Raw genomic sequence first — 23637 nt, 5'->3', positions numbered from 1 at the left:
CAGAAGAGATACAACAGAACTTGGAACTGCTGGAGCAGGACTGACAGACCTGGGCCCTGGACCTGCTGGAGCAATACTGGTGCCTATTTCATAAAGACACCTTACAAGCTCACATTTTCACCCTTCATCTCCAGGTGACACGTCAGCTGTTGAGTCCAGAGTTTTACTTTTTAATACAGAACTGGTAGAATCATACTCTTTTTTTAAAAAAATCTGCTTCATTCTTCATCTGTTTTGTGATGCAACGTTTTGGCACTCCAACAGCTAACCTGTAAGGCTGAGAGTGGATGACTCATCACTTACGCTGTCACGGCAACGGCAGCTCATATCTCACTCCCACTCTCCCACCCTTCCACGCACGAGTGGGCTCAGAATGGGTTTATTTGATCTTCAGGGAGAGAGACTTTTCAATCTGAGCAATTCATGAGTTTCGCTACACTACTCTCCGGGCAGTTTGGTTTTCTCTATAGAGTACGAACTACACCTCCACAGTTCTGGTCATTCTTAACTAAGGATGAAATGAATGGAATCTGAAGTGAAATGATCTGCACTGAGAAGCCGAATAGAACTGAACTGGATTGAATGGATCCGGACTCACCTGAAAAACGATGCGAGATGTCCCAGAAGGCCTTCTGCTTGTCGTTGGCTCCGAGGTGCCTCTTCTTCCTCTCCAAGTAGTGCGAACAGTCGGCTTTGAAGGCGCGGAGCCCCTCCAGCTCACGGAAGCGGCTGAGGAAGGCTTGCTCCTCCTTCTGCGTGTGTGCGGCCAGCACCTGCTTGGTCAGGCCCAGTTTCTTGTATGCCTCCCTCTCCTGGTTGGGAGGAGAAACCTCTGCAAGAGGAAGGACTGGTGCCAGGCCTTCCACCGCGTCCTCTGTGACCTCTGAAAGGGAGGAAACGGGACAAGATTCAGAGAGGCTAAGAATACTTCCAAGGCTACATAATCACCACATGGCCTAGAAGATTACCAGCATGGCATTCTGTCATACTAAGCACTATAGCAGCAGTACAGCGTACTACAGTAACAAACAGCATGTAGTACTGGATGGAATTAAAATGCATCCTATTATACTAAACCTCACTAGGTTACAAAGCAGCTTTCTCCAGAAAAGCTCACTGCAACAGGTACTATGTCCATCAGTGCCTACCCTGTGACTGTGGCTTTAGAGGCAGCGACTCTAGAGTCAACCTTCCTGTGCATAAAGGCTTATTTGAGCAGGTGGTAACCCTATGCAGAAAATGGAACAAGGGTAAATGTACTGTGCCATGCAAAATGTGTTGCTATTTAATTCCTATTCATAAAGTCACCATGATGATAATTAGTGCACTAGTGTCAGCTTAGTGCTGTGGTAAATTCACCTGTACCTAAAGTGAAAGCCAATCAAAATCTATATGTAAATGAGGACATACAATATTAATGACTCCTGCCAAGAGACAGATGACTGACTAACCAGTGGCACTCTTAAAACTCACAGTCGAATAAAATGTAATGGATTTGTAACTTTCCAGTACAGTGGTGTCTCAGTGGTTAAGATACTTGACTTGATACTAGTAATCAGAAGGTTGCTGGTTCAAGTCCCACCACTGCCAGGTTTCCACTGTTGGGCCCCTGAGCAAGAGCCTTAACCCTCAATTACTCAAGATGTGTTTAGACATGATTGTAAGTCACTCTGGATATGTGTGTCAGCTAAATGTAAAACAGAACACTCTGTTACATGTGTCAGCTAAAGCATGCTCAGAGATCTGTTTAATACAACTCTGTTTCCCCATCCTCCTGACAGCTGAGTTACTAGCAGCTCTGTATCTCACCTGGCAGAGCATACAGTGCGGCTCAGAGCAGGATTACACTTAAACACACACACACACACACACTGTATTTGGCTGTACCAGACTCCGGCTGGGGCTTCTTGTCTCCCACATGTACGATGGTACTGCTGTAACTGCACTGGCTGGTCATGGATACCACACTCTCTGCCTTGCATGACAGCGTCAGGGGGGTGAGGGGCGCGCCCACCACGCGCGAGGCAGACGCTTTCTTTGGCAGGTCAGCTTGGGGCTTCAGATGATCTGACTCTGGAGAGAGAGAGAGAGAGGGTGGAAGATGAGTTGGTACTGTTTTTATATCAATTATAGTTTTATAACCATTTACTTGGCCTACAACTAGTCTGCAGACACTTAAAGATATTTATGACAAAAATGTATTTATGTTTCATATATATTTTCTGAGTTCAGTGGACCTGTCAAAGGTCAGTTGATAATTTAACCAAAGTCTGGTTAATTATTGTTGGTATGTTATCCAGTGTGTTTGAAACCCACAAATGTTCTCCCCTACTGGAGTGTGCAGGGTTAGTGTTGAAGTGCGAGCCGGTGTGTGTCACTACCTTCAGCCACCTGGAGGGAGTGCTCAGCAGCCTTGTGCTTGTCTTCATCCGAGTTAGAGGACATGGTGTTGGAGGATGACTGGTACCTCCTCTTCACAGTGCTTGGCACATTGCAGCTCTCCAGATACCTGAGAGAGAGAGAGAGAGAGAGAGAGAGAGAGAGAGAGATAGTGAGGGTGGAGGTGTTCTGTGACGTTTCTATACGAGATGTTTTTTGCCTTCATGCTAGTCACAACTCAGAAAAAACATTTTTATTTTAACAAGACAAATAGAGACACATTTGCCAGAAATGTACTATAAGTGCACAAGTGTTCCCTTAGAGATTTCTCTGAAGAAAACCAACGAGGTGGTAAAGCAAGCTGAAAAGGCCTGTGTGCTCTGAGCACAGCTGGGCGTGGCGTGTACCTGAGGACACTGTCCAAGCAGTTGATCTGCTGGTACGAGTGGATGGTCTGGTCTCTGAAAGCCACCTCTTCCTGTACGGGGGCCTGCTGGTCTCCCACGCCCTCGCGGCAGTTTACGGAGTGGGCGGAGTCTTTGGGACGGACTGCCTTCTGGAGCAGTTCTGCGTTTAGATTTTAAACTATCACACTCACAAACAAACACGCACACACCCGTGCGCATACATGTACACGCCCTCACACAAACTCTCGCACAAACTCACAGGCATGCATGCACCATATGCACGCATACAAATGCGCGCGCACACGGGTGCACAGACAGACACAGACACACAAATAGGTGTATATCTGTACTTACTTCCTGGACTCTTTTTCACCAGCTGCTCCTGGTTCTTATGCATATGTACACCTTTACAGATCTCCTGAAACGTTCTCTGTGGAAACACACACACACACACACACACACACATAAAACATTGTGGGCAGCTCTCGGCATCGGACATCTAACCTACAGAGGCCGTGGTTTATGGTTTAAACATGGCTGTGTGAATTATCTGCATTAGTAACTTTTGCCCTTTCAGGTCCAGACAAGCGACTTCAGTCTTCAGCTTCAGACCGTCATTAACCCCGACATCTGTCTCTGAGGCAGAGCCGCAATACGAAAGGATTGACCCAAAAATCCAGGGATCACACCCACGTGGTTATTTCAGTAAACAGGGCCAATGATCAGGTTTCCTAAAAGCACAATCATCCGACATCCGGCCGACGGCAAACGTGTTTCCGTCAAATCCTGCTAAATGTTGCTCACAGTGACGTTGGTGTGCAGTTATCAGTGGGAACATTAGTGCTCTGTGGTTAAATGATCCCTGCTGAACTATAGGAGGGGAGGAATTTGGCAAGAGAGCAGCGGTCATGTGACTCACTGGTTTGGCTCTGCTGGTCTCCTCGTCGTCAGCGTGTGGATGGCCTCCGTTATTGTTGCTCTCGCTGGACGATGGCACGCTCGTCAGTGGATCATTACTACCCAGGCTGCCATAACCGCTCGAGCCATTGTTATGGACAGGCTGCACTCACACGCACACACACACACACACTTTATTATAATATATAAATGTCAGCAGAATCAATTCAGAGTGAAAAAGACAATAATGACTGACAGAAAAGGTCAAATCCTCTTTGCACAACATTCTCTGTTGACTGACCTGTAACAGTAATCTGTGCATCTGTTCTCTGTTGACTGACCTGTAACAGTAATCTGTGCATCTGTTCTCTGTTGACTGACCTGTAGCAGTAATCTGTGCATCTGTTCTGTTGACTGACCTGTAGCAGTAATCTGTGCATCTGTTCTGTTGACTGACCTGTAACAGTAATCTGTGCATCTGTTCTCTGTTGACTGACCTGTAGCAGTAATCTGTGCATCTGTTCTCTGTTGACTGACCTGTAGCAGTAATCTGTGCATCTGTTCTCTGTTGACTGACCTGTAGCAGTAATCTGTGCATCTGTTCTCTGTTGACTGACCTGTAGCAGTAATCTGTGCATCTGTTCTCTGTTGACTGACCTGTAGCAGTAATCTGTGCATCTGTTCTCTGTTGACTGACCTGTAGCAGTAATCTGTGCATCTGTTCTCTGTTGACTGACCTGTAGCAGTAATCTGTGCATCTGTTCTCTGTTGACTGACCTGTAGCAGTAATCTGTGCATCTGTTCTCTGTTGACTGACCTGTAGCAGTAATCTGTGCATCTGTTCTCTGTTGACTGACCTGTAGCAGTAATCTGTGCATCTGTTCTCTGTTGACTGACCTGTAGCAGTAATCTGTGCATCTGTTCTCTGTTGACTGACCTGTAGCAGTAATCTGTGCATCTGTTCTCTGTTGACTGACCTGTAGCAGTAATCTGTGTATCTGTTCAGTGATTTCCTGGATGTCTGAGTCTATCAATTTCCCCTCTGCTGTGGGTGGAGCTGAAAACACATCCTCATTCACAGGGCCCCTGAAACACCATAACATCAACACCATCATGTCAGCACCATCACCAACACCATCACGTCAGCACCATCACACCAACACCATGACGCCAAAACCAGTGGACTCACATGCGCACTTTGTGTCGTCCGATGACGAAGGACACCTTGCGACTCCAGGGGTTGACGAAGCTGGACCAGCTGGTGTCGATGGTGATGTACTCCCCGTTACGTGCGCAGAAGCGGATGGACGAGTGGTCGAAAGGTTGGCCTGCGTACTGCAGGACTGGGAAGGAAACACACACACACACACACACACGATGAACTGGGCTATAATACACAAGTGTGTAGGGATGGATTGATACATCAGCAGATTTAAAAAAAAACTTTTCGCCCAATTGACTATCGGCCAATTGTTAAAAAAACTAATCATCAAGTGTCAGGCTGGTGGAGTCCGTGCACATAAAAACAACCCAGCCTGATTATGGTGTTTTATCAGTCAGTGTGGGTGTGTGTGTGTGTGTGTGTGTGTGTGTGCTCACTCTTCCTGTGAATCCCAAGCATGATGGGGCGGTCGTTTGGATGCAGGTGCAGGAGCACTGGTGTACCAATAAGATCCTGTGGCAGGTATCCTAGCAACGGCACCGCCCTGAGACAAACAAAAACAACTCCTATGTCAAGTGATTCTAAAGACACAAAATGTAGAAAATGATGTGGGAAAATGGACATGATTACAAGAAATGTGTTTGTACCTTAAACACACTACATTTATCCTGTGAATAGTTCACAGCAGATCCTAAATAATATTCCTTAAGATTATAATGAAATAATTAACTTGGAATTGAAGAGGTAACTAAGATGTACTGAACTCCAAAGGCAGACGTACTTAACTCCAAAGGTAGACGTACTGAACAAAAGAACACTCTCTTATGAGGCTTTCTGTTTTGCTCAAGAACAGATCTCTTTACAGTAGTTGTGAGGTGCTGTGTAAGGACACCTTTAGACACCAGAACTTTGCTAAATCCTCCTAAATACTGCTAAACACTAAATACAACCTTAGACCTGTAAACCCGTGGAACCCCTCACCTCTCGTCGACGTCCTGGAAGACGCAGCCTGGTGTGTGTGTGGTGGTGAAGATCCGTTTGTCCGTGGGAATCCTCGGAGCTGCAACATTAAATGTCCAAAGTTTAATGGTGGAATTACCATGGAATTACAATGGCTTGTATTCTGCCATGTCACAACACTTTCAGTAATACGTTATCTCAAGAAAACCACCTTAGTGGTAATTAGTAGGAACACACATGGTGAGGAATTCATTCATTAATGCTGTACAGAATGTGCTCATTGAGCATTATGCCAGCTAACAATGCAATTATAAGAGCTTTATAAAACTGCTTGTACTCAAATGATAGTGTCTTTACACAGGTCCTGATTAATAAGACCTTTTGACCTGGCTGATGAACTTTTAATTAAAAGTAAAATGTATCATCAATAAATAATAACTAATTTTTTCAAGCAGTGTTAAGAAGTGAGTTGACACCATCCAGCCTCCAGTTGCTGTTAGCTATCTCAGGTCCAGGGCTAGTAAAGGAAATGAATTTTTATTGCATGGGTGTACAGAAAAGTGTGAGCTCAGGCATGCTCGAGCACTGAAAACTGTGCCGGGCAGCACCCTCGGGTTTAAAAGTCACGGCTCTGGAGAAGCAGGTTCAGGCCCTCCTCACTGACCTTCATAGCCGGAGTGCACCCGCTCAGCCAGCAGGAGGCAGCAGAACTGGTCTTCCGTGTGCTGGGTGTCCTGAACCTTCATCAGGTAGGGTGTCATGCGAAACGGACAGTACTGCAGATCTCCATCACACTCCTTCCCCCCGCTGGAAGACAGGAAGCAGGGTTAGAACGCACACACACACACACACACACACACACACACACACACACACACACACACACACACACACACACACACACACACACACACAATACCCCCATTTCAACACAGGAGAACAGAGTTAGAATACATGAACACACAATTACACCCAGCTGTTACAGGTACAATTTATTTTAATCACATAGTGACTCATTATATGTAAATAAAGCCTGTAGAAATGACATCAAGAGAAAGTGCTAAATTGTTTTTCAGTTTTCAATTTTTTCACAAGGCAGTTTGTTTTTTATCTATTTCCTCTGGGGGGCAGTATGGAGACAAAGAACAGAGTTTCTGTGGTGATGGCAGGGATGTTAAAACTCTCACACACACACACACACACACACACACACTCAACAACATAATCATGTGTGTAAGTGTGCAGTCACCTGATACGGCAGAAGAAGGATTTCTCCTGCATGCAGTCGGACGGTGAGGATTCTTTAAAGAAAAAACAATCAGACAATGTCAGACGAATCAGACAGCAGAGGACCAGCTCCTGTCCCAGAGTGCTCCTGCTGGAGCTGTGTGCGACTGATCAGAGCCAAACAACATTACCACACACGTGAGGTGAAACCATTCTCAAAAACAAACAAACAAAAAACTATTCTAAACTCCTTTTTTCTTCCATGGAACAATATGTAAACACAACCTTCACACACAGAACTTAGCGTTGGGGATACAATCTTGCGTGTGCGTCCTACATCAATCACAGGTACAAAAAACAGACACCCAAATACACACACACCCCCACACACGTGTGTGTAGCATGTGTGGATGAATCGTGTGTGTACAGGTCACTCCAGCAGTTTGTGGCATGAGGGTGTACAGTGCAGAAGGCTGTTTGGATGTGTGTGTGAGGGAGCATGTGTTTCTCTGAAAGTGGGTATACATATGTTTGTGTGTGCGCGCACATGCGTGCGTGTGTGTACGCATCACACCTGCCCCAGTGCACATGCTCCAGGAAGGCAGTCTATAGGGTGTAGTGAAGCTATAGAACACGCTGATGTCCTGTGGCGTCAGGAACTCCACAAACTTGGCATTCTTGAACACATCTCTCTTGCAGTTCAGAATGGACGCAGCCTGGTCAGAGATGTAGACGATCTTTCCCGTGATCAGGGACACGGCCACAGCAAAGATGTCCTGCAAAACATTCCCAGCCATCAGTAGCCATAGCAACACCCAAACCTCCCCTCTAAAGTAACAATCAACCACAATCATAAAACAGAACCACACTCACCAAATCAACCACAGTCACAAAACAGAACAATAACCACAAAACAGAACTTCATAGAAATAAAAGGATCAGAGTGTAACTCTGTAATAAAAGGTGTGTGTTGGTGCCTGACCGTATTTTTGAGGGTGTATTCGGAGGTGATGCTGTCGATCTCTTCTGTGGTGTAGGAGGAAACGTCTAGGCCTGATGGCTGGCTGTCGTTAATCATCAGCAGCTGGTAGTACTCCTCATTGGCTGAAACCAGAGTGACAGCACTAATCAAGGTCATGACCTTTCAGCCAGACCACAGAAGGACTCTAGTGTTTTTGCAGTCTGAGACGTGAGTACCACCGAAACGTGCACAGGGAATTTTAAACCAACACTTATATAACACTGGTATGTATGGGCAGACCAAACCCCTTTCCTCACAGATCCCTGTTAGATGTGTTAGTAACATGTTCTGGATTTGACGCTTCAAAAGATATTTCAAAAGAACGTAATGTCATCTTGTGCCTACATCCTCCTCAGTCATACATCCACCCTCCTTGACGCCCCCTAACCGAAACACCTGGCATTACTGCGCACCACCCGGCTAGGGGCAGGCTGGGAGGTCAGCCTTGGATGCATGAGGGTGTGGTCGGTCTGCCAGTCTGTAAGGGCTGATCTGCTCACCTTCCACCTGTCGGACGCAGCGCAGGGCGTATTTGAGCGTGTGCAGCGTGTTGGACCTGCTGCCTTTGGGCCGCTTCTCGGCCGGCAGGTGCAGCCGGAGCTCCTTCAGAGTTTTGATCAACTCCTTCTGTGTCTTGGCCTTAGCGGACTCTTCACTGCTGTATGTGCCCACACACACACACACACACACACACAATCAGGAATAAAGCCCATCTAGCAGTTCTCATTACTCTGCTCTGATGGTGTTAGTATGAGTTCCTGTAAGAGTCACATGTCTGTCTGGATTCACCTAACGGGATGGAACCTGTGTCTGGAAGTCTAACCAGTGGCAAAGTTACAGAACTAAGCTGGAGGCATCCCATCAGAATCACATTTATTTGTTTATTTTGTCCAAACCTGGGAGGGTTTTGTGCATGCGTGTGTGTGTGTGTGTGTGTGTGTGTGCGTGCGTGTGTACGCATATGTGTGTGTGCGTCCAAACCTGCAGCCGCTGGTGGAGGGGTTGTCGTGTTCAGAACTGGCACTCAGCAGACTGAATGCATTGGAGCTGGTGGGTGGAGAGGCACTATGGGAGTTGGAGCTGCAAACAAAACCAAACCACAGTCACAGCTCAGCACAGCGCATCCGTGCAGCATGGACAGTCCGGTACCAGAGCTGGACCCTGCAGCGACCCACGTCATCTCACGAGAAACAGCAGTCGCTTCACTACCACTCAAACAACCAGAGTCCTGGCTGCACAAAACTAGGTACAAATGCAAAATATGGAGCAGATTACGAGACTTGTGTACAAATAATCTTGTACATTATTACTGCAGGCCTACAAAAGCCATTCAGCTGGGTTTTTTTCTTTTTTTTGCTCTGACCTTTAGAGGACCTTAGGGTGAAAGTCTGAGGTCACCAAACACCTCTTTTAATGCTGTTTGGCAGAACGGGATTTGGTTGTGAAAGTCTAGAGGTCTGTGTCATATGGAGAGAAAGACCTTCAGAGGAACCACTGAAGACAGCCACTGGTCTTTCAAGAGCCACAGTACAGAATGTTCCAGTAAGACTTCCATTCCCATGTAAACAAAGTAATGAACATCTTATGGACTCGTGTCTAACTCGTTGTTAAGGCTGGGCTTTGTCTGAGCCTGCTCTCCGACACTGGAGACTAGCTTCACGCCATCATCACCTTCTCCTCAGTCAGAAGTACTGAACACACAATGTCACTCCCTGCCCTTGCTATGGAGGTCAGTCTGTCAAGGACCCAATCAGCAGCCTCTCTATGCTCTCCGCTCGGTCAGTTCCTCAGACAGAGGTTGGTAAGGACCCTGCCCCACGGCTACCAGCAGAGCAGGACAGTACGTCACTACCTCCACTCTGCTACGCTTACGTTAGTAACGTTTTGATCAAATCGCCTCATGAATGCTCCTCCCGTTACATTTTAAAATAACTATAGTTCAACACACATCTTGTGCAGTTTGTTTCACTATGCCGTGACCTGACCTGACCTGTCGGGGGGGTTTATCTAAGGACACGCTGATAGAAAACAATGTCTAGCTAGCTATGCAGAAACTAACTACACACAGCCTTACACACACACACACACACACACACACACACACACACACACACACACACACACACACACACATTACACTGCCTGGTATTTTTGTCCTTGAAGGGTAAAACTCAGAATCACATCACTACACCAAACACTCTGTACAAACTTTAATTTTAAAATGCCCAATTTTGTTAAATTATCCGTTATGTAATTCAGATAATTATTAGTTTGTTACCACCAGGCATAAAACCTTTCCTTATAACACAGATTAATTCTCTTTTTCATGCTTTACATATAGAAACATCTGCTCATCTTCATGATGCCAAAAACAGACATACCCTACTGATGATGTCATGTACAACAGAAACATAGTCGCCTGCAACAATTCCTGCATCAAAACAAATCCTATAGGGCCTCTTGTAGAATGAGGCTCCCATACTGCCCTCTCTGAGGACACTGTAGGGGATTGTTAGGGGATTTCAGCCAACCAGAGCACTGTAAGTCTCCCGGCTTAGCCCTGAGAGTGCCAGATAAAGTCCCTGCTCAGGTACAGGTGACGTTTTTGGCTCCTAGAAGACAGCACGTGTTTATAAATAGTCCTACAAGGAGCTTAGTATAGAACACGTGTACAGAAATAACAACTCCAAGCGGTTACTGTGGGCTAATTATATAAAGGGAATCTTTAGCCAGCTAGGATTTAGTCTGTAGGTTAGTGTTGCGGACTAATTTAAATTTAGAGATAATACGTTAAGCTGTGCACTCCTACTACATGTGGAGCTTAAAGTGGCCCAGAGGCTCAGAGAAAGCAGTTTTATGCAACCTCATGCTGCGTGTCTCAGGCAAGGTGTATGTTAGCAAAGAACATCCAGACAAGAACGTTGACTTTTCACTGACCCACCATTGACTACTATCATAATAATAATAATAATAATAATTATTATTATTATTATTATTATTAGCTACATTTATATAGCGCATTCACACAGAACAGTTTAGAGGTGCTGAATCTGGGTTTTCTTTGGGTAAACACATTTGCTTTCTTTAAGTAAACACTGACATTCTTTGGATAAACACCTCTGCACTTTGCTCATGAAAGTGCAGAAAGCCAGTGCACAGGAAGGCTGAGTTCGAGGCAGACAGTGAAAAGCACATGAGCTGGGATGGGAGGGGATAGCTATAGCCACCTCATGTTGACATAAACAAACAGCACGTTGGCATGGCAATAAGTCTCTGAGTGCATGAGAATGGAAAGTCTCCTAGACAAGCAACGGGATTAGGAAAGACCAGTGTCACTCCCATATTGTCCCTCTCTGATTAAAGGGAATTTTCCAAATTGCCATGTTGCATTCAATAATGAATCAACTTAACCACCTTTAACGAAATTGCTAAGAACACGTAGACAGTGATGCGTTTGCTTCTGGTTGGGAAGACCTCATCTCTCAGACCCTCCTGCAAAGGCTGAAAAGCTGGGACGTAAAGTCAGGACTGGGTGGACAGAGGAAACGATCAAGGGAGCGAAGCCTCCAAGCATCTGCTGCCTGTTCTGGGGAGAGAACCTGTCACTCTCTGTCTTAAGGGTGTATGTCACCATCCCATATCGGTCAACAAGCCAAATGTTTATCAACGCTCTTCCCGCTCTGCTCTTCCTCACGTTCGGGTGAGAGTACGCCTGGTGTGATTGCTGCTGCCCTTTCTCGCCAGATCGTATTTTTTTGTTGTTGTGCTTTCATTCCCGGACTAACCTACACTTTGGCTGCTAAAATCTCGAGTGAGGTTTTAATCACTCTTTAAAAGTTGTTGGCTGCCATCACATGGATACGTTTGGTTGCCATGTGCCTTCTTACTGTCCTTAGGCTGGTTGTGGTTTGTTATAGCGGGATATACGGAAGTCCAAGTCTCACTGACTGGTTCTGTACCAATAAAGATCTGCCAGTCTTTCCTGGTTGTGTTCTGCCTCATTTTCACTTATTTGTGGTTTGTGGTGGGTCTACCTGTTTGACACTACTGGGCTTTGGTTCTCTGCTACACATCATCACAACTCCTCAGCCTCTGTTCACGGTGTCGTCTGGAATCGTGTCCCTATTATGCCGGTCAATTGGCATCGCTCACCTGTAATTCCTATCAGTGTTATCATAGAGGGCAGTTGTGTCTCAGTGGTTCAGGTACTGGCCTAGTCATCAGAAGGTTACCAGTTCAAGTCCCACCACTGCCAGGCTGCCACTGTTGGGCCCCTGAACAAAACCCTTAACCCTCAATTATTCAAGGTTGTAAACCATCAGCTAAATGCTATAAATGTAAATTCCTGTGATGGAACCCGGGACATTAACTTTGACGTTCCTGTCCGCTCTGCCTCGCTCGCCCAAGCCTCTTGGGGAAACTTTAGCACTAATAAACTTAACGTTGCATTGCTCAACGGTCGCTCCCTTTACCAGTAAATCTTCCATATGACATATCACTGTTCAAAACAAATTTGATTTATTTTTTCTCACTGAGACTTGGCAGCAACCTGGGGGCTTCCTGCATCTTAACTTACTAACACCCAGTGGCCATAGTTATGTAGCCACGCCCAGAACCCGGGGAAGAGGTGGTGGCCTGGCTGTAATAACAAATAAGAGCAAAGGAACCAAAAGGTGGGAAAAGTCTCTAACATGAAAGTCTGGCCAAGTCCCCGCAGAGTCCGTGTGAGAGTACCAGAGGAGGTACTGAATGTTGGTGTCCTTCATTGTCAGATCTCCAGTTAAATACAACTGCAGTGAATGATGCATGATTACCTCATCTGCCCCAGCGTATGTGTATGGAATACCACCGGGGCAAATCACTACCACATCAATGTGGATGGTACAACAGAGCTAATTTAATCCCATCAGCACCCCTGCATGTCAGCATGGATCATACAACAGCTAATTTAATCCAGTTTTCCTTATTTTTGCCATTGTAGACTGGATTAAACTGGCTTTAGTGTAGAAACCATGCTGACGCACACAAGAGGATAAATAAACACCAATCTACAGTTAATAAAACTATACAGTCTATACAAACTATGGTCTCCATGTTTGGTTCACAGAGTGAGATTATTATGAACAACCCCCAAATATCACTGAAAACACAGGCCAGATTTCTGAATGAGTAGCCTGGCTACAGCCTAGTGCTGTAGCTGAATGGGGAGTTTTCACCATGGCCACCTGCTGGGAATGAGATCTCACCATGGCCACCTGCTGGGAATGAGATCTCACCATGGATACCTGCTGGGAATGAGATCTCACCATGGCCACCTGCTGGGAATGAGATCTCACCATGGATACCTGCTGGGAATGAGATCTCACCATGGCCACCTGCTGGGAATGAGATTTCACCATGGATACCTGCTGGGAATGAGATCTCACCATGGCCACCTGCTGGGAATGAGATTTCACCATGGATACCTGCTGGGAATGAGATCTCACCATGGATACCTGCTGGGAAGCCACTCCACCCACTGCTAATACACCTGAAGTCTAAAATCTTCAAGCAAATCCTTACACAGCAATATACTACCTGCATACCTCCAACAGCCCAGTCACACCTGCTGACAGCAGCTCAAACAGAGGAATGGTACAAGATGTACCAGGCCAAGTTTGTGACAATCGGAAAATGCTTTATGAATGTATGACATCATGCCAACTCTCTTGGCAGCTTTTCAACGTACAGACATGTCCGTCTTAACAAAGCCACCCCACCCAAGAGTTCTTGCAGTCCTGTAGTGCGAGTCAAAGAGAAAACCATTCAAAAAGAAAGAACATGTGCTGACAAAGATGAATGGTGCCATTTCGCGGGATTACGGAGAGACGCGCTCTCCTGATACAGCTCCTCCTCTCTGACTTCAGTTAGCATTCAGAGAAGTTTGCAAGCCAGATAAATATTTAGCTAGTGCGCTACACTCCAAACCCAACAATCTAGCGCCAGACCTTATTAAGAGGCATCAGTTACAAAATGATTTTAAATGTTACTACCTCTTGTTGCTTCCTGATGATTCTAAAATGGCTGAATCCTTGCTATTGCCACGGGAACTTCCAGTCGACTCGTTGCCGTGCGACTCGTTGCCGTGCGACTCGGTCCCGCTTCCACTGGACCCGCTGCTTTTCATCTCCACGTCCTCGTGCAGGGAATGCGCCCTCTTGTGGTCACTGTGGGGCGATGCAGGAGGGTCCTGACTGCTGCTGTCACTACCCTCGGAGGCCAGTCCAAGCTCCGCCCCCTCTGCAAAACCACCTATTCGATGGAGTGTCGCCATGGTACCACGGCTGGTGGCCTGGTCCCGCGACTCCAGAGAGGAGAACAGGTACGATTTGGGTTCCAGGTCTTCACACATGAAGGTAGGCTGCATGCATCAGAGACGAAGAAGAAAATGACCCTATCTTCACAGTCGGCTGGTGCGTGTGGGGAACCAGATTATACCCAGAGATCCTTAGAGAGAAGACACACACACACACACACAACATGAGTCACACAGAAAAGTGGAGCTTTATAGGGAAGCTTGGCATTATTCATGCCAACCAGCAGGTAACCAGGTGTCTGCAACCTTATACCTTAATTGTTTCACAAAAGCTTGTAAGTCAGGGGGTTTTTTTTGTTTGTTTTGTTAAATATGTTTACCTTGTAGAGTATTAAAAACGTTCAACTTTTTCCCATTAAAAGAATCACGTATAAAGTGCCTGATTCTGTACAATGAAATTGAGCTGCTCGACATTAATGACACAAAAGATCAAAACTACAGGTCACTGCCCATAAATATAGCAGGAACCCAGGAAGCTAATTTTGCCGTGTTCCAGAGAGCACACTAAACTTTCCACTGCTGGTTAATGCACGCTCCCGGGCACTGGATTCCAGGAAAAAAAGAGGAAACCTCTTATTCGGAAATTGACTACAAAAGCCTGAACCTGATCCCAGCTTTAAAATAGAACGGTTAGAAAATCACCCACTTCCAATACACGATAAACAATAAACAGCAAAGCCAAAAGGCTGCATATTATATCTCAATGTTATATTATCAACTAAATAAAAACATTTCAAGTATTCCATTTCAAAGCATGAACCTAAAGGGCAGAGACCTGGCTGATGTGTCATCTTTAAAGAGTTAGACAGTACATCAAAGCTGGACAGGTTCCCGTAGTTCTGGCCACCCGGGCTCTTTGCGGTAGAGAACCACTGTCTGGGCACCGAGAGGCACACAAACGCTGCCCTTCGGCCCGGGTGGAGGCCCCTCGGCAGGCCATGCTGGCTAGCAGGCCAGAAACGATCCTCCATCCCCTAGTGTCTCCGGTGACAAAAGGACATAAATCAACAAAGCAGACTCGGCCGACAGACGTCTTGAAATGGGGTTTTGGGGTTCCCTGCAAATCCTTCTTGGAATCACCGTCTAAGGCCCAAATTAGCCACTTTTACATTAAAACTAAAAATTAATTCATAGGCTGTGCAATACATCTATTACATATTTATTTTCATCCATATTTTATTTATTTATCCATTTTTTAAATAGGCAAATTCCTGCTAGCTTTTCATGCTCCATAGCCGCTCAGTGCTCTGATTTACATTTGTGTATGGAATATTCTATGCAAGTACATTTGCCTTTCCTTGAATATCATTCCATCTCGTCTCTTAATCAAGCAACAATCAAATCAACTTCTAATACTTCCGGGCACAGGCAAGCCAACAAAGAAGTCCTAAATTGTAAAATGAATTACTTTCTTTTATCAGCAACATTTGACATTTGTTCAATAAAAATATAAAATTGTATTACATTATCAGCCACTTCTATAATGCAGTCAAGCCTGCAGTCTGCAACTTAAACTAGAGCTGCACAATATATTAGTTGTTATCATGATATCATGATACTGTTCTCCATAATACTGATATTGCAGTATAAAATGCAGTATAAAAATGAGCTCTCAAACCAAACTGATTGTTCTAGATGAGTGTTCTACATGGTTTATGAGTTACTGGATTAATTATAGCAATATCCACCAAAACCTAAGACTGAAACAATGCTGACCAGTTTTTAACCATGACGCGTAATGTATGTGCATGTGTTTTTACACATTTGATGTAAAAATAGGTCAATTGGCAAATGTAACAGAACAATCACAATATAGTATCTTGGTTCATATTGTACAGCTCTAATGAAAATACAAGCCTACAAGTTTAAATGTGCGGGTTTCTGCCAATGACTGTTACTGTATCTCTTCAGTTGTCTCCCTAAGTTACCTAGTGATAAAGATTAACGAATCCAGAATGAACTCTAATAACCAGATCTTCAGGCTCAAACACAAAACATGTAATTCAGCAGCTGTCCTGGCCAGATCTCAGCCTGGGCCAAAGATAGAAGCAGCCTAATACCTTCAGTGCAGAATTACAAGGTTCAGCGCTTGGCTAGCCACCATGGCTGTATCACTTAGGACTGCCTCAAGGATTTCTATGTGTGCGGTGGAGGGAGTATTGTGTATTCCCTTATTTACAAAGAAAAGTTTATCCGTGACAGTTTATTGCGACACCTTTTAGGGTAGAAAACAATTATGGATGTGCAGACACAATGGAAGTATTTATAATACAAAAAAAGTAAAACTTTTTTTTTTTTACTCTCCAACATTAGCCAGGATAATGTAAACTATATAAGCTCATTCGTGTGCTCCACTTTGACACTGAATGTGCTCGTACACACACTCATGTCTCACTGGAGTGGGCTCGCTCACACACACACACACACACACACACACACACACACACACACACACACACACACACACGTCTCACACTGGAGTGGGCTCACACACACACACACACACACACACACACACACACACGTCTCACACTGGAGTGGGCTCACACACACACACACACACACACACACACACACACACTCGTCACTGAGCCTCCACTGATAGAACCCAGTGACACAAATGAAGCCAACTCTTATGGGAGAGTAGATGACTGTACAAACAAGTATGCAGTCACAACCCAAAGACCAAAGACTAAAGACCAGAGTAACCTACTAACCCAAAGACCAAAGACCAGAGTAACCTACTAACTCAAAGACTAAAGACCAGAGTAACCTACTAACCCAAAGACCAAAGACTAAAGACCAGAGTAACCTACTAACCCAAAGACGAAAGACCAGAGTAACCTACTAACTCAAAGACTAAAGACCAGAGTAACCTAACCCAAAGACCAAAGACTAAAGACCAGAGTAACCTACTAACCCAAAGACCAGAGTAACCTACTAACCCAAAGACCAAAGACCAGAGTAACCCAGTAACCCAGAGACCAAAGACCAGAGTCCAGAGTAACCTACTAACCCAGACCAAAGACTAAAGTAACCCAGTAACCCAGAGACCAAAGTGACAGCTGAAGCAATTTCTACAATTTCTACAGGTCAGTACAATCCCAACTGAATATCAAGATGAAACAAGGCAACTAGGTTTAGAGAAAACACTGACCTGTGGTGGTCTACCCCTCCAGGATGTGGGTTTATGAAACAGGTGTCAGCTTTAGCTAGGAGCAAGTTTTGCAGGAAGATCATTTTCCATTTACTGATTCTGATCTCCCACCTGGAGGGAGCCAACACACTTCAGGTAAAAAGCCAGTTTTTTTGGCTACTCTTAAACTGCCAAAATCTTTGCAAAACAAACAAAGTTTTTTCCTCCAAATCAAAGCATGATCGACTATGTTCTTTCTCAGTACTTTGGGTTAAATTGTATAAAAGTGTGAGGTGTTTCATTCTGTGAAACAAAAGACCACATCAAATTATCAGGTTGTTATGGCACACATTAAATTACTGGGTGTTTCTAGAAGGCACAGAGGAGAACATTTGCTACTCAACATGTTTACAGCACACACAACTTTGCTGCAGCTGCTGGTTGAAGAAATGATGAGCGTTAAGCAAAGAAATCTGACAGAGATCATTTCCACCTGGACATGCTCAGTACGCCTCCACATCACACTTAAAACAAGTGTGCTCAGAACAGGATGTACGAATGTGCCTGTGTGAGCACCATGAAGTGCACTCATCTAATGGTGCCATTTCACTTTTTAAAAATGATGAATGAATTGTTATGTTAATTATTATTAATTTTGCTTTCATGTTGATGAAACACAATAATATCTGGCTTTTACGAGTAGTGCTGGTGTAGCTTCAATGAGACTGAAAGATTCCTGTTGATCTTTAACTGTGGATGACTAATGATTTTCTATCACTTCAGGAGAGTGAATCAGAGGGTATTTTATTTTGTACTTCTGATTTGACTACTTTCTCAATACTTTGTTTTCAGAATACAATTAGCCATTTATTTGTTATTATACCAAATAACTTACATAAAGATAAGAGAAATTACAGAAGATATTCACTGCAAAATATGAAGTAATGTAATAGTTATTTGTCAGTGATAAAATATTATATAAGTCATGCAAGTTCATGTACTTCATGGCAAATTTATATTCACATTCTTCTGTGAGAAGGAGACTGCATTATTTCCAATTTCTGTGGTGACCTGGTCCTTGTAGATCAGATTAAGCATATACTATATGATGTACTGCAGTGCTAAAATGGCAAACCAGATAATAACTGCTTCTATTCTCCCTGCTCTGCTCGCACTCCAGGTGGGCCAGAAATAGCTCCTAGGCTTCCTGTGGCAGGGTCTGGTGATCCTGTCCGGCTTCACCCCGAGGGTTAAGCTGGTAGACGGGGTCTTCCTGGGGTTGTGTCCGATATGGTTACTGCACATCAATCCCACAGGAAGCGCTTTCGCAATAACTGACATCATATAGTGATGAGGACAAACTGTAAAGCCTGTTATCAGTCAGGAATGGAGGCGTTCTAATCTGCAGCCACTACAGACTGAAGATGGGCTCTTCACAGTCATTCACGCAGAAACCCAGAGAAGGACAAAAGCCTTTTCACATCTGTGCATTATTTCAATACAGCCCACGGGAAAGCATCAGTAGTAAACACATTTTATTAAATAGTGGGTGTTTGTGAATGCGTGTGTATGTCTATGTTGTGTGTGTGTGTGTGTGTGTGTGTGTGTGTACATGGCCTGTGGCCAGAACTCTTCTCACAAAAGTGTGTATGTTTGTGTTTCTGTGTGTGTCTGTCTATGTTGTGTGTGTGTGTGTGTGTGTGTGTGTGTGTGTGTGTACATGGCCTGTGGCCAGTACTCTTCTCACAAAAGCCTATACGTGCACACCATGTCTCCATGTGCGTCATAGCTACCCCCCACCGAACGCCGTGCAACGCTGCAACACACCAAGCAGTATGGAGCTGCCTGCCCAACCTGATCTGCAGCAGCCGGTTTGTAAGTAGTCATACCAGCATCCTGCCACCCTTCACCCGCGGCTGCCCATTCAGAGCAAGAGAATTAAAAAGCACTCTGAGATATGGGAAATGCGTCACAGGCTCCAAGCGTATCACCCGACAACAGCAAGGCATCACTTTCAGATTCTCTTACAAGTATAAAAACTCTCCCAGAAATATTCATAAAAACTGGCAACGGAGAAAAAAAACAATGTACTGTCTATACCAAAACCTTCAGATAATGTGAACATGAACTGCGAAGAACAGAACTGAATCAGGTCTGGAATGTGCTTTCAACTCAACCAGTAAACTTGATTCAGCCATGAATCACTGATTCATGACTCTCAATGCCCTTACTGCTGATTCACTAATTCATTATCCTTGATTCATGATTCTTCAACCTCCCTTTATCCAGGATCTACATGTGATAATGCAGTGGGCAGTCAAGAGCACATTAGAAGCAGGGCTGTGTTTACATCTGAGAACTAGATTGGAGAATCACTGCTGTATGCGAACACTACATTTGAGAGCCAGATTCTTGCTACATTTAGGTGACACTTTTATAAAAAGCGACTTAGAATAATGACTGAACACAACTTGAGTAATTGAGGGTTAAGGGTTTTGCTCAGGGGACCAACAGTGGCAGCTTGGCAGTGGTGTGCTTGAACTGGCAACCTTCTAATTACTAGACAAGTGCCTTAATCACTGAACATTTGCTCCACCAAGTAACCACCTAAGCAGTGAGACAGCAGAGTATTGGGACGTGAGATCATCTGTGATTTAACTCTACTGGGACAAAGCCAGATGACGACACATGCTTATAAGTGTGTGTGCTCGCAATCATACACACTAATGGTGCAGTACAACGTGAGCAATTGAGCGTTAAGGGGTTAATGTTACAAGAGGTGGTTGTTTAAATGTCACTATTTTGTCATTTATAAGAAGAAAAGAGCAAATATACATTCGGAATCAAAAACACAGCCACACTGTGTGAGCATCCAAAACAGATTAAGATAACTGGAGCACCTCATCCAGGACTTGGTCGGTTTTACTAACTAGGTCGCACGCGCACAGACACACGCGCGCACACACACACACACACACACACACACACACACACACACACACACACACACACACACACACACACACACACATACTATTATTATACTTATAATTTAATACTGAAATTATGATGTAATGGTTAATTACATCTAAATGTATACTTTAAATATGGATAATGTACTGTAACATGGGCCTACTATGTATATTATCCAAATGCAAAATCAAATATAATTTTCATCTAACTATATGAATGAGTAGATTATTTGATCACAACAAGAATGAATATGGCAGTTAAATAGTTTTACAAATTAAAATATGTAAAATTTGGGTGTGTTCACTGCTTTATTACAACTGACCACCAGAAGACACAGCGGACACTCCACATGTGTCTGCACACTCCAACAAAAGTCACTCCACGTGTGTCTGCACACTCCAACAAAAGTCACTCCGTGTGTCTGCACACTCCAACAAGTCACTCCACGTGTCTGCAGACTCCAGCAGAAGTCACTCCACCAGTGTTTGCACACTCCAGCAGAAGTCACTCCACCAGTGTTTGCACACTCCAGAAGTCACTCCACATGTGTCTGCACACTCCAACAGAAGTCACTCCACGAGTGTCTGCACACTCCAACAGAAGTCACTCCACATGTGTCTGCACACTCCAGCAGACGTCACTCCACATGTGTCTGCACACAGGTTGGATGCTCAGAGGGAAAGCATTGTGCTTCCTGTTTAGCACGACACTGGGCACAAGTTCTGCTGGCATAACTGCAAACTGCCAACTACCACTTTTTCTAGTTTCTGTCTCCAAGCACTTTTTATCATTCTTGATATTTCACTGCAAATCTGTTCATACAATTCATGACTGTTCCTCCCTCTGTTTTGCGAGGGCAGGATGAAAGCGAATGCTCCCAAGCTATCCCTTAGCTAATCAAAACAGCCACAACTGGAAGCAACCCAAATGTGGGTGTCCTGCCTGAACTCCCAGGAGAGACAGGATCGCTTTCCTAATGTGCTCATGTTGGACTGACGCGTAGGACACCTCGTCACTAAGAAGCTGATTTGGCACATCATAAGTCAGGGCATGTAGGAGTTGTAGAATTGCATTTGTCCAACAAGGAGAACCACTCAGGACAGTGAGGAAATTCGACACCGGCAAATTAACCACCATCTTGAATTTCAGGAGGTCCATGGGAATGACTGCTGATGTCATCGTGCCCAGGAAGGAGACTACGAATGTCCCAGACAAAATTCCCAGTCAGAGTTTCAAGCTTGAACACTGAGCAGATGTCCATGTCTGTCATGGGTGCTCTCCTTCTATAGCCCATCATTGAAGTGAGGGACAGTGTTCCTAGTTAAGTCTGCTGGTTGTCACACACATGTCACACACTGTTCACGTCAGTAAGCATGTCGGAGATAAACAAATCGTCAGTTGGGTCCCGTCAGTCATGTCCAGGGAGGAGGGACCACAGCAGTCAGCCAGGTCTCTAAAAAGAGACAGGACATGTCAGACAGGTCAAAAACACATGTACCCATTAGTCTACGTTTGAGTCTGTGAATTCCAGATGATTGTCATAAGTGCCTGTTACTCGGAAAGTTTGACAGCACTGATGGGTAATATTTTCCATCTGAGCAGGGAATCTGTATTACCACGATACCCGGCATGTCACTGTTTGACTGGTTATGAGATCTGTTGTTATATGGGCAGTGGTAGAAGGTTGCAAGTTCAAGACCCACTGCAGCCAAGTTGTATAGCTAAGAAGGGAGTTGAGATAGAGATAGCGGCAGGGATCAAGGCAGAGGTACTGCCAGTAGTGGATGCTTTTAATACCCCTGCCAACTTGATAGTACAGATATGCATTGGAATAAGCATTAAGCAATGCTATATTCAACACATATATGTTTATGTATTAAGCCAATTTAATTGTAGTTAAATTGTTCAAAAGCACCGCTGCCTGTTTCAGTGGCGTCTCCCTGGCAACGTAAACATCCCAGCGTTAGTGGTGGTGAGTCACAGCAGTCTTTCATCTGAAAGACTTGCACATACAGTGGGTGCTTTCCTGAGCAACCTTAGCTATACCAGCTAGCGTTATTGGTGCATTTTGGCAAGTTTTCTCTAAGATCTCGTTCACACTGAGGATGTACGGCTAAATTACATAGACATGGAAATAAAAACGGATAATGTCCGCCGTTTAATCCAGTCGGGAAATGTATTAGGCTACAAGATCTGCAAGCTAAGATAATGAGGCCCAGCTAGGTGCAGTCCTCTTGAGTGTGACGCGCAGATAGCTTGCGTTACTTCTGCAAAACGTTCATAATGACAAACGTCTTAACTGTTTTAACAGCTTCTTTCCTTTTTTATTAATTAAACAGCTGATGACTGTGACCTTTTGACTTATCGACGGTGACGCTGTACTTCCCCAACGGCATGACCTCTGCCTCTCCAAATCAAGGGTCATGTCCCAAGACTAAAGACCAGCTCAGCGTGGTACAATGCGGTCTTAGTTTTTAAAACGTTTTTCTTTATTAATCAAGTAGTGCAGTAAGGTAGAGTTTCACGTGTGTTGCTAAGAGGAGCACGGCAGCATTAAGTTGCATGTTATTCTCTTAGATGTTCTTAATTTCATTGAACTGTAAAGCAAGAATACTGCAGCATTACAGAGATGAAGGAGGCAGCTCCGAGGGGCAAACGACGTGTGTAAGGTTGATGTGAGGGCGCACGTAAAGCCAGCCAAGCGTGTGCTATCTGCATTATCCATTTCACCGCATCTTAATATCGCTAGAACACCACTTTTATCGGCAAAAATATTCAGGCACGAATGATCGTTTATTTAGAATCGGACATCCAGAACATCTGTTCCAGGGACAAGCAGAGACTGGAGCGATAACTACCTGCCCAGGACTGCTTACGAATCTGCACTGACTTGTATTTCATTTAAAGACCCGCACACACTTTCGGCGGCACCTGTGCGCATGCTCACGGTAGGCTACTTGCACCGCGCGTTCACTTCTCGAGCGAAGTTTACAGTTTACATCGCGCACGTGAATCGCGCGTCTTAGACTCGGGCTGGGAATTGCAGGTCGAGGAGAGGAGGTCGCCATCGGCCGAGCTCTGTATTCATTTTCAACAACATTTGGGGACCCGCGTCCCTTA

General features: G+C 44.7%; 1 protein-coding gene across 1 annotated transcript in view; it reads right to left on the bottom strand.

The window, feature by feature from the left end:
- Window positions 1-23637, bottom strand: part of per2 (period circadian clock 2) — a 30864-nt gene that overhangs the window by 6583 nt on the left and 644 nt on the right. The window contains exons 2-18 of the mRNA XM_035528247.1: window positions 14086-14539; window positions 9035-9133; window positions 8554-8711; window positions 8015-8136; window positions 7607-7808; window positions 7055-7106; window positions 6470-6612; window positions 5827-5905; window positions 5283-5389; window positions 4873-5026; window positions 4661-4769; window positions 3706-3846; window positions 3141-3216; window positions 2787-2946; window positions 2382-2509; window positions 1888-2073; window positions 599-883 (exon numbers count right to left, since the gene is read on the bottom strand). Coding sequence (XP_035384140.1) covers window positions 599-883; window positions 1888-2073; window positions 2382-2509; window positions 2787-2946; window positions 3141-3216; window positions 3706-3846; window positions 4661-4769; window positions 4873-5026; window positions 5283-5389; window positions 5827-5905; window positions 6470-6612; window positions 7055-7106; window positions 7607-7808; window positions 8015-8136; window positions 8554-8711; window positions 9035-9133; window positions 14086-14459 — 2575 coding nt within the window. The 5' untranslated portion in view covers window positions 14460-14539. The remainder of the gene's footprint in view (window positions 1-598; window positions 884-1887; window positions 2074-2381; window positions 2510-2786; window positions 2947-3140; window positions 3217-3705; window positions 3847-4660; window positions 4770-4872; window positions 5027-5282; window positions 5390-5826; window positions 5906-6469; window positions 6613-7054; window positions 7107-7606; window positions 7809-8014; window positions 8137-8553; window positions 8712-9034; window positions 9134-14085; window positions 14540-23637) is intronic.

This window comes from Electrophorus electricus, chromosome 7, assembly GCF_013358815.1.
Source record: "Electrophorus electricus isolate fEleEle1 chromosome 7, fEleEle1.pri, whole genome shotgun sequence".
Taxonomy (NCBI): domain Eukaryota; kingdom Metazoa; phylum Chordata; class Actinopteri; order Gymnotiformes; family Gymnotidae; genus Electrophorus; species Electrophorus electricus.
Note: the sequence above shows the minus strand (reverse complement) of the source record. Positions and strands in the feature narration are given on the sequence as shown.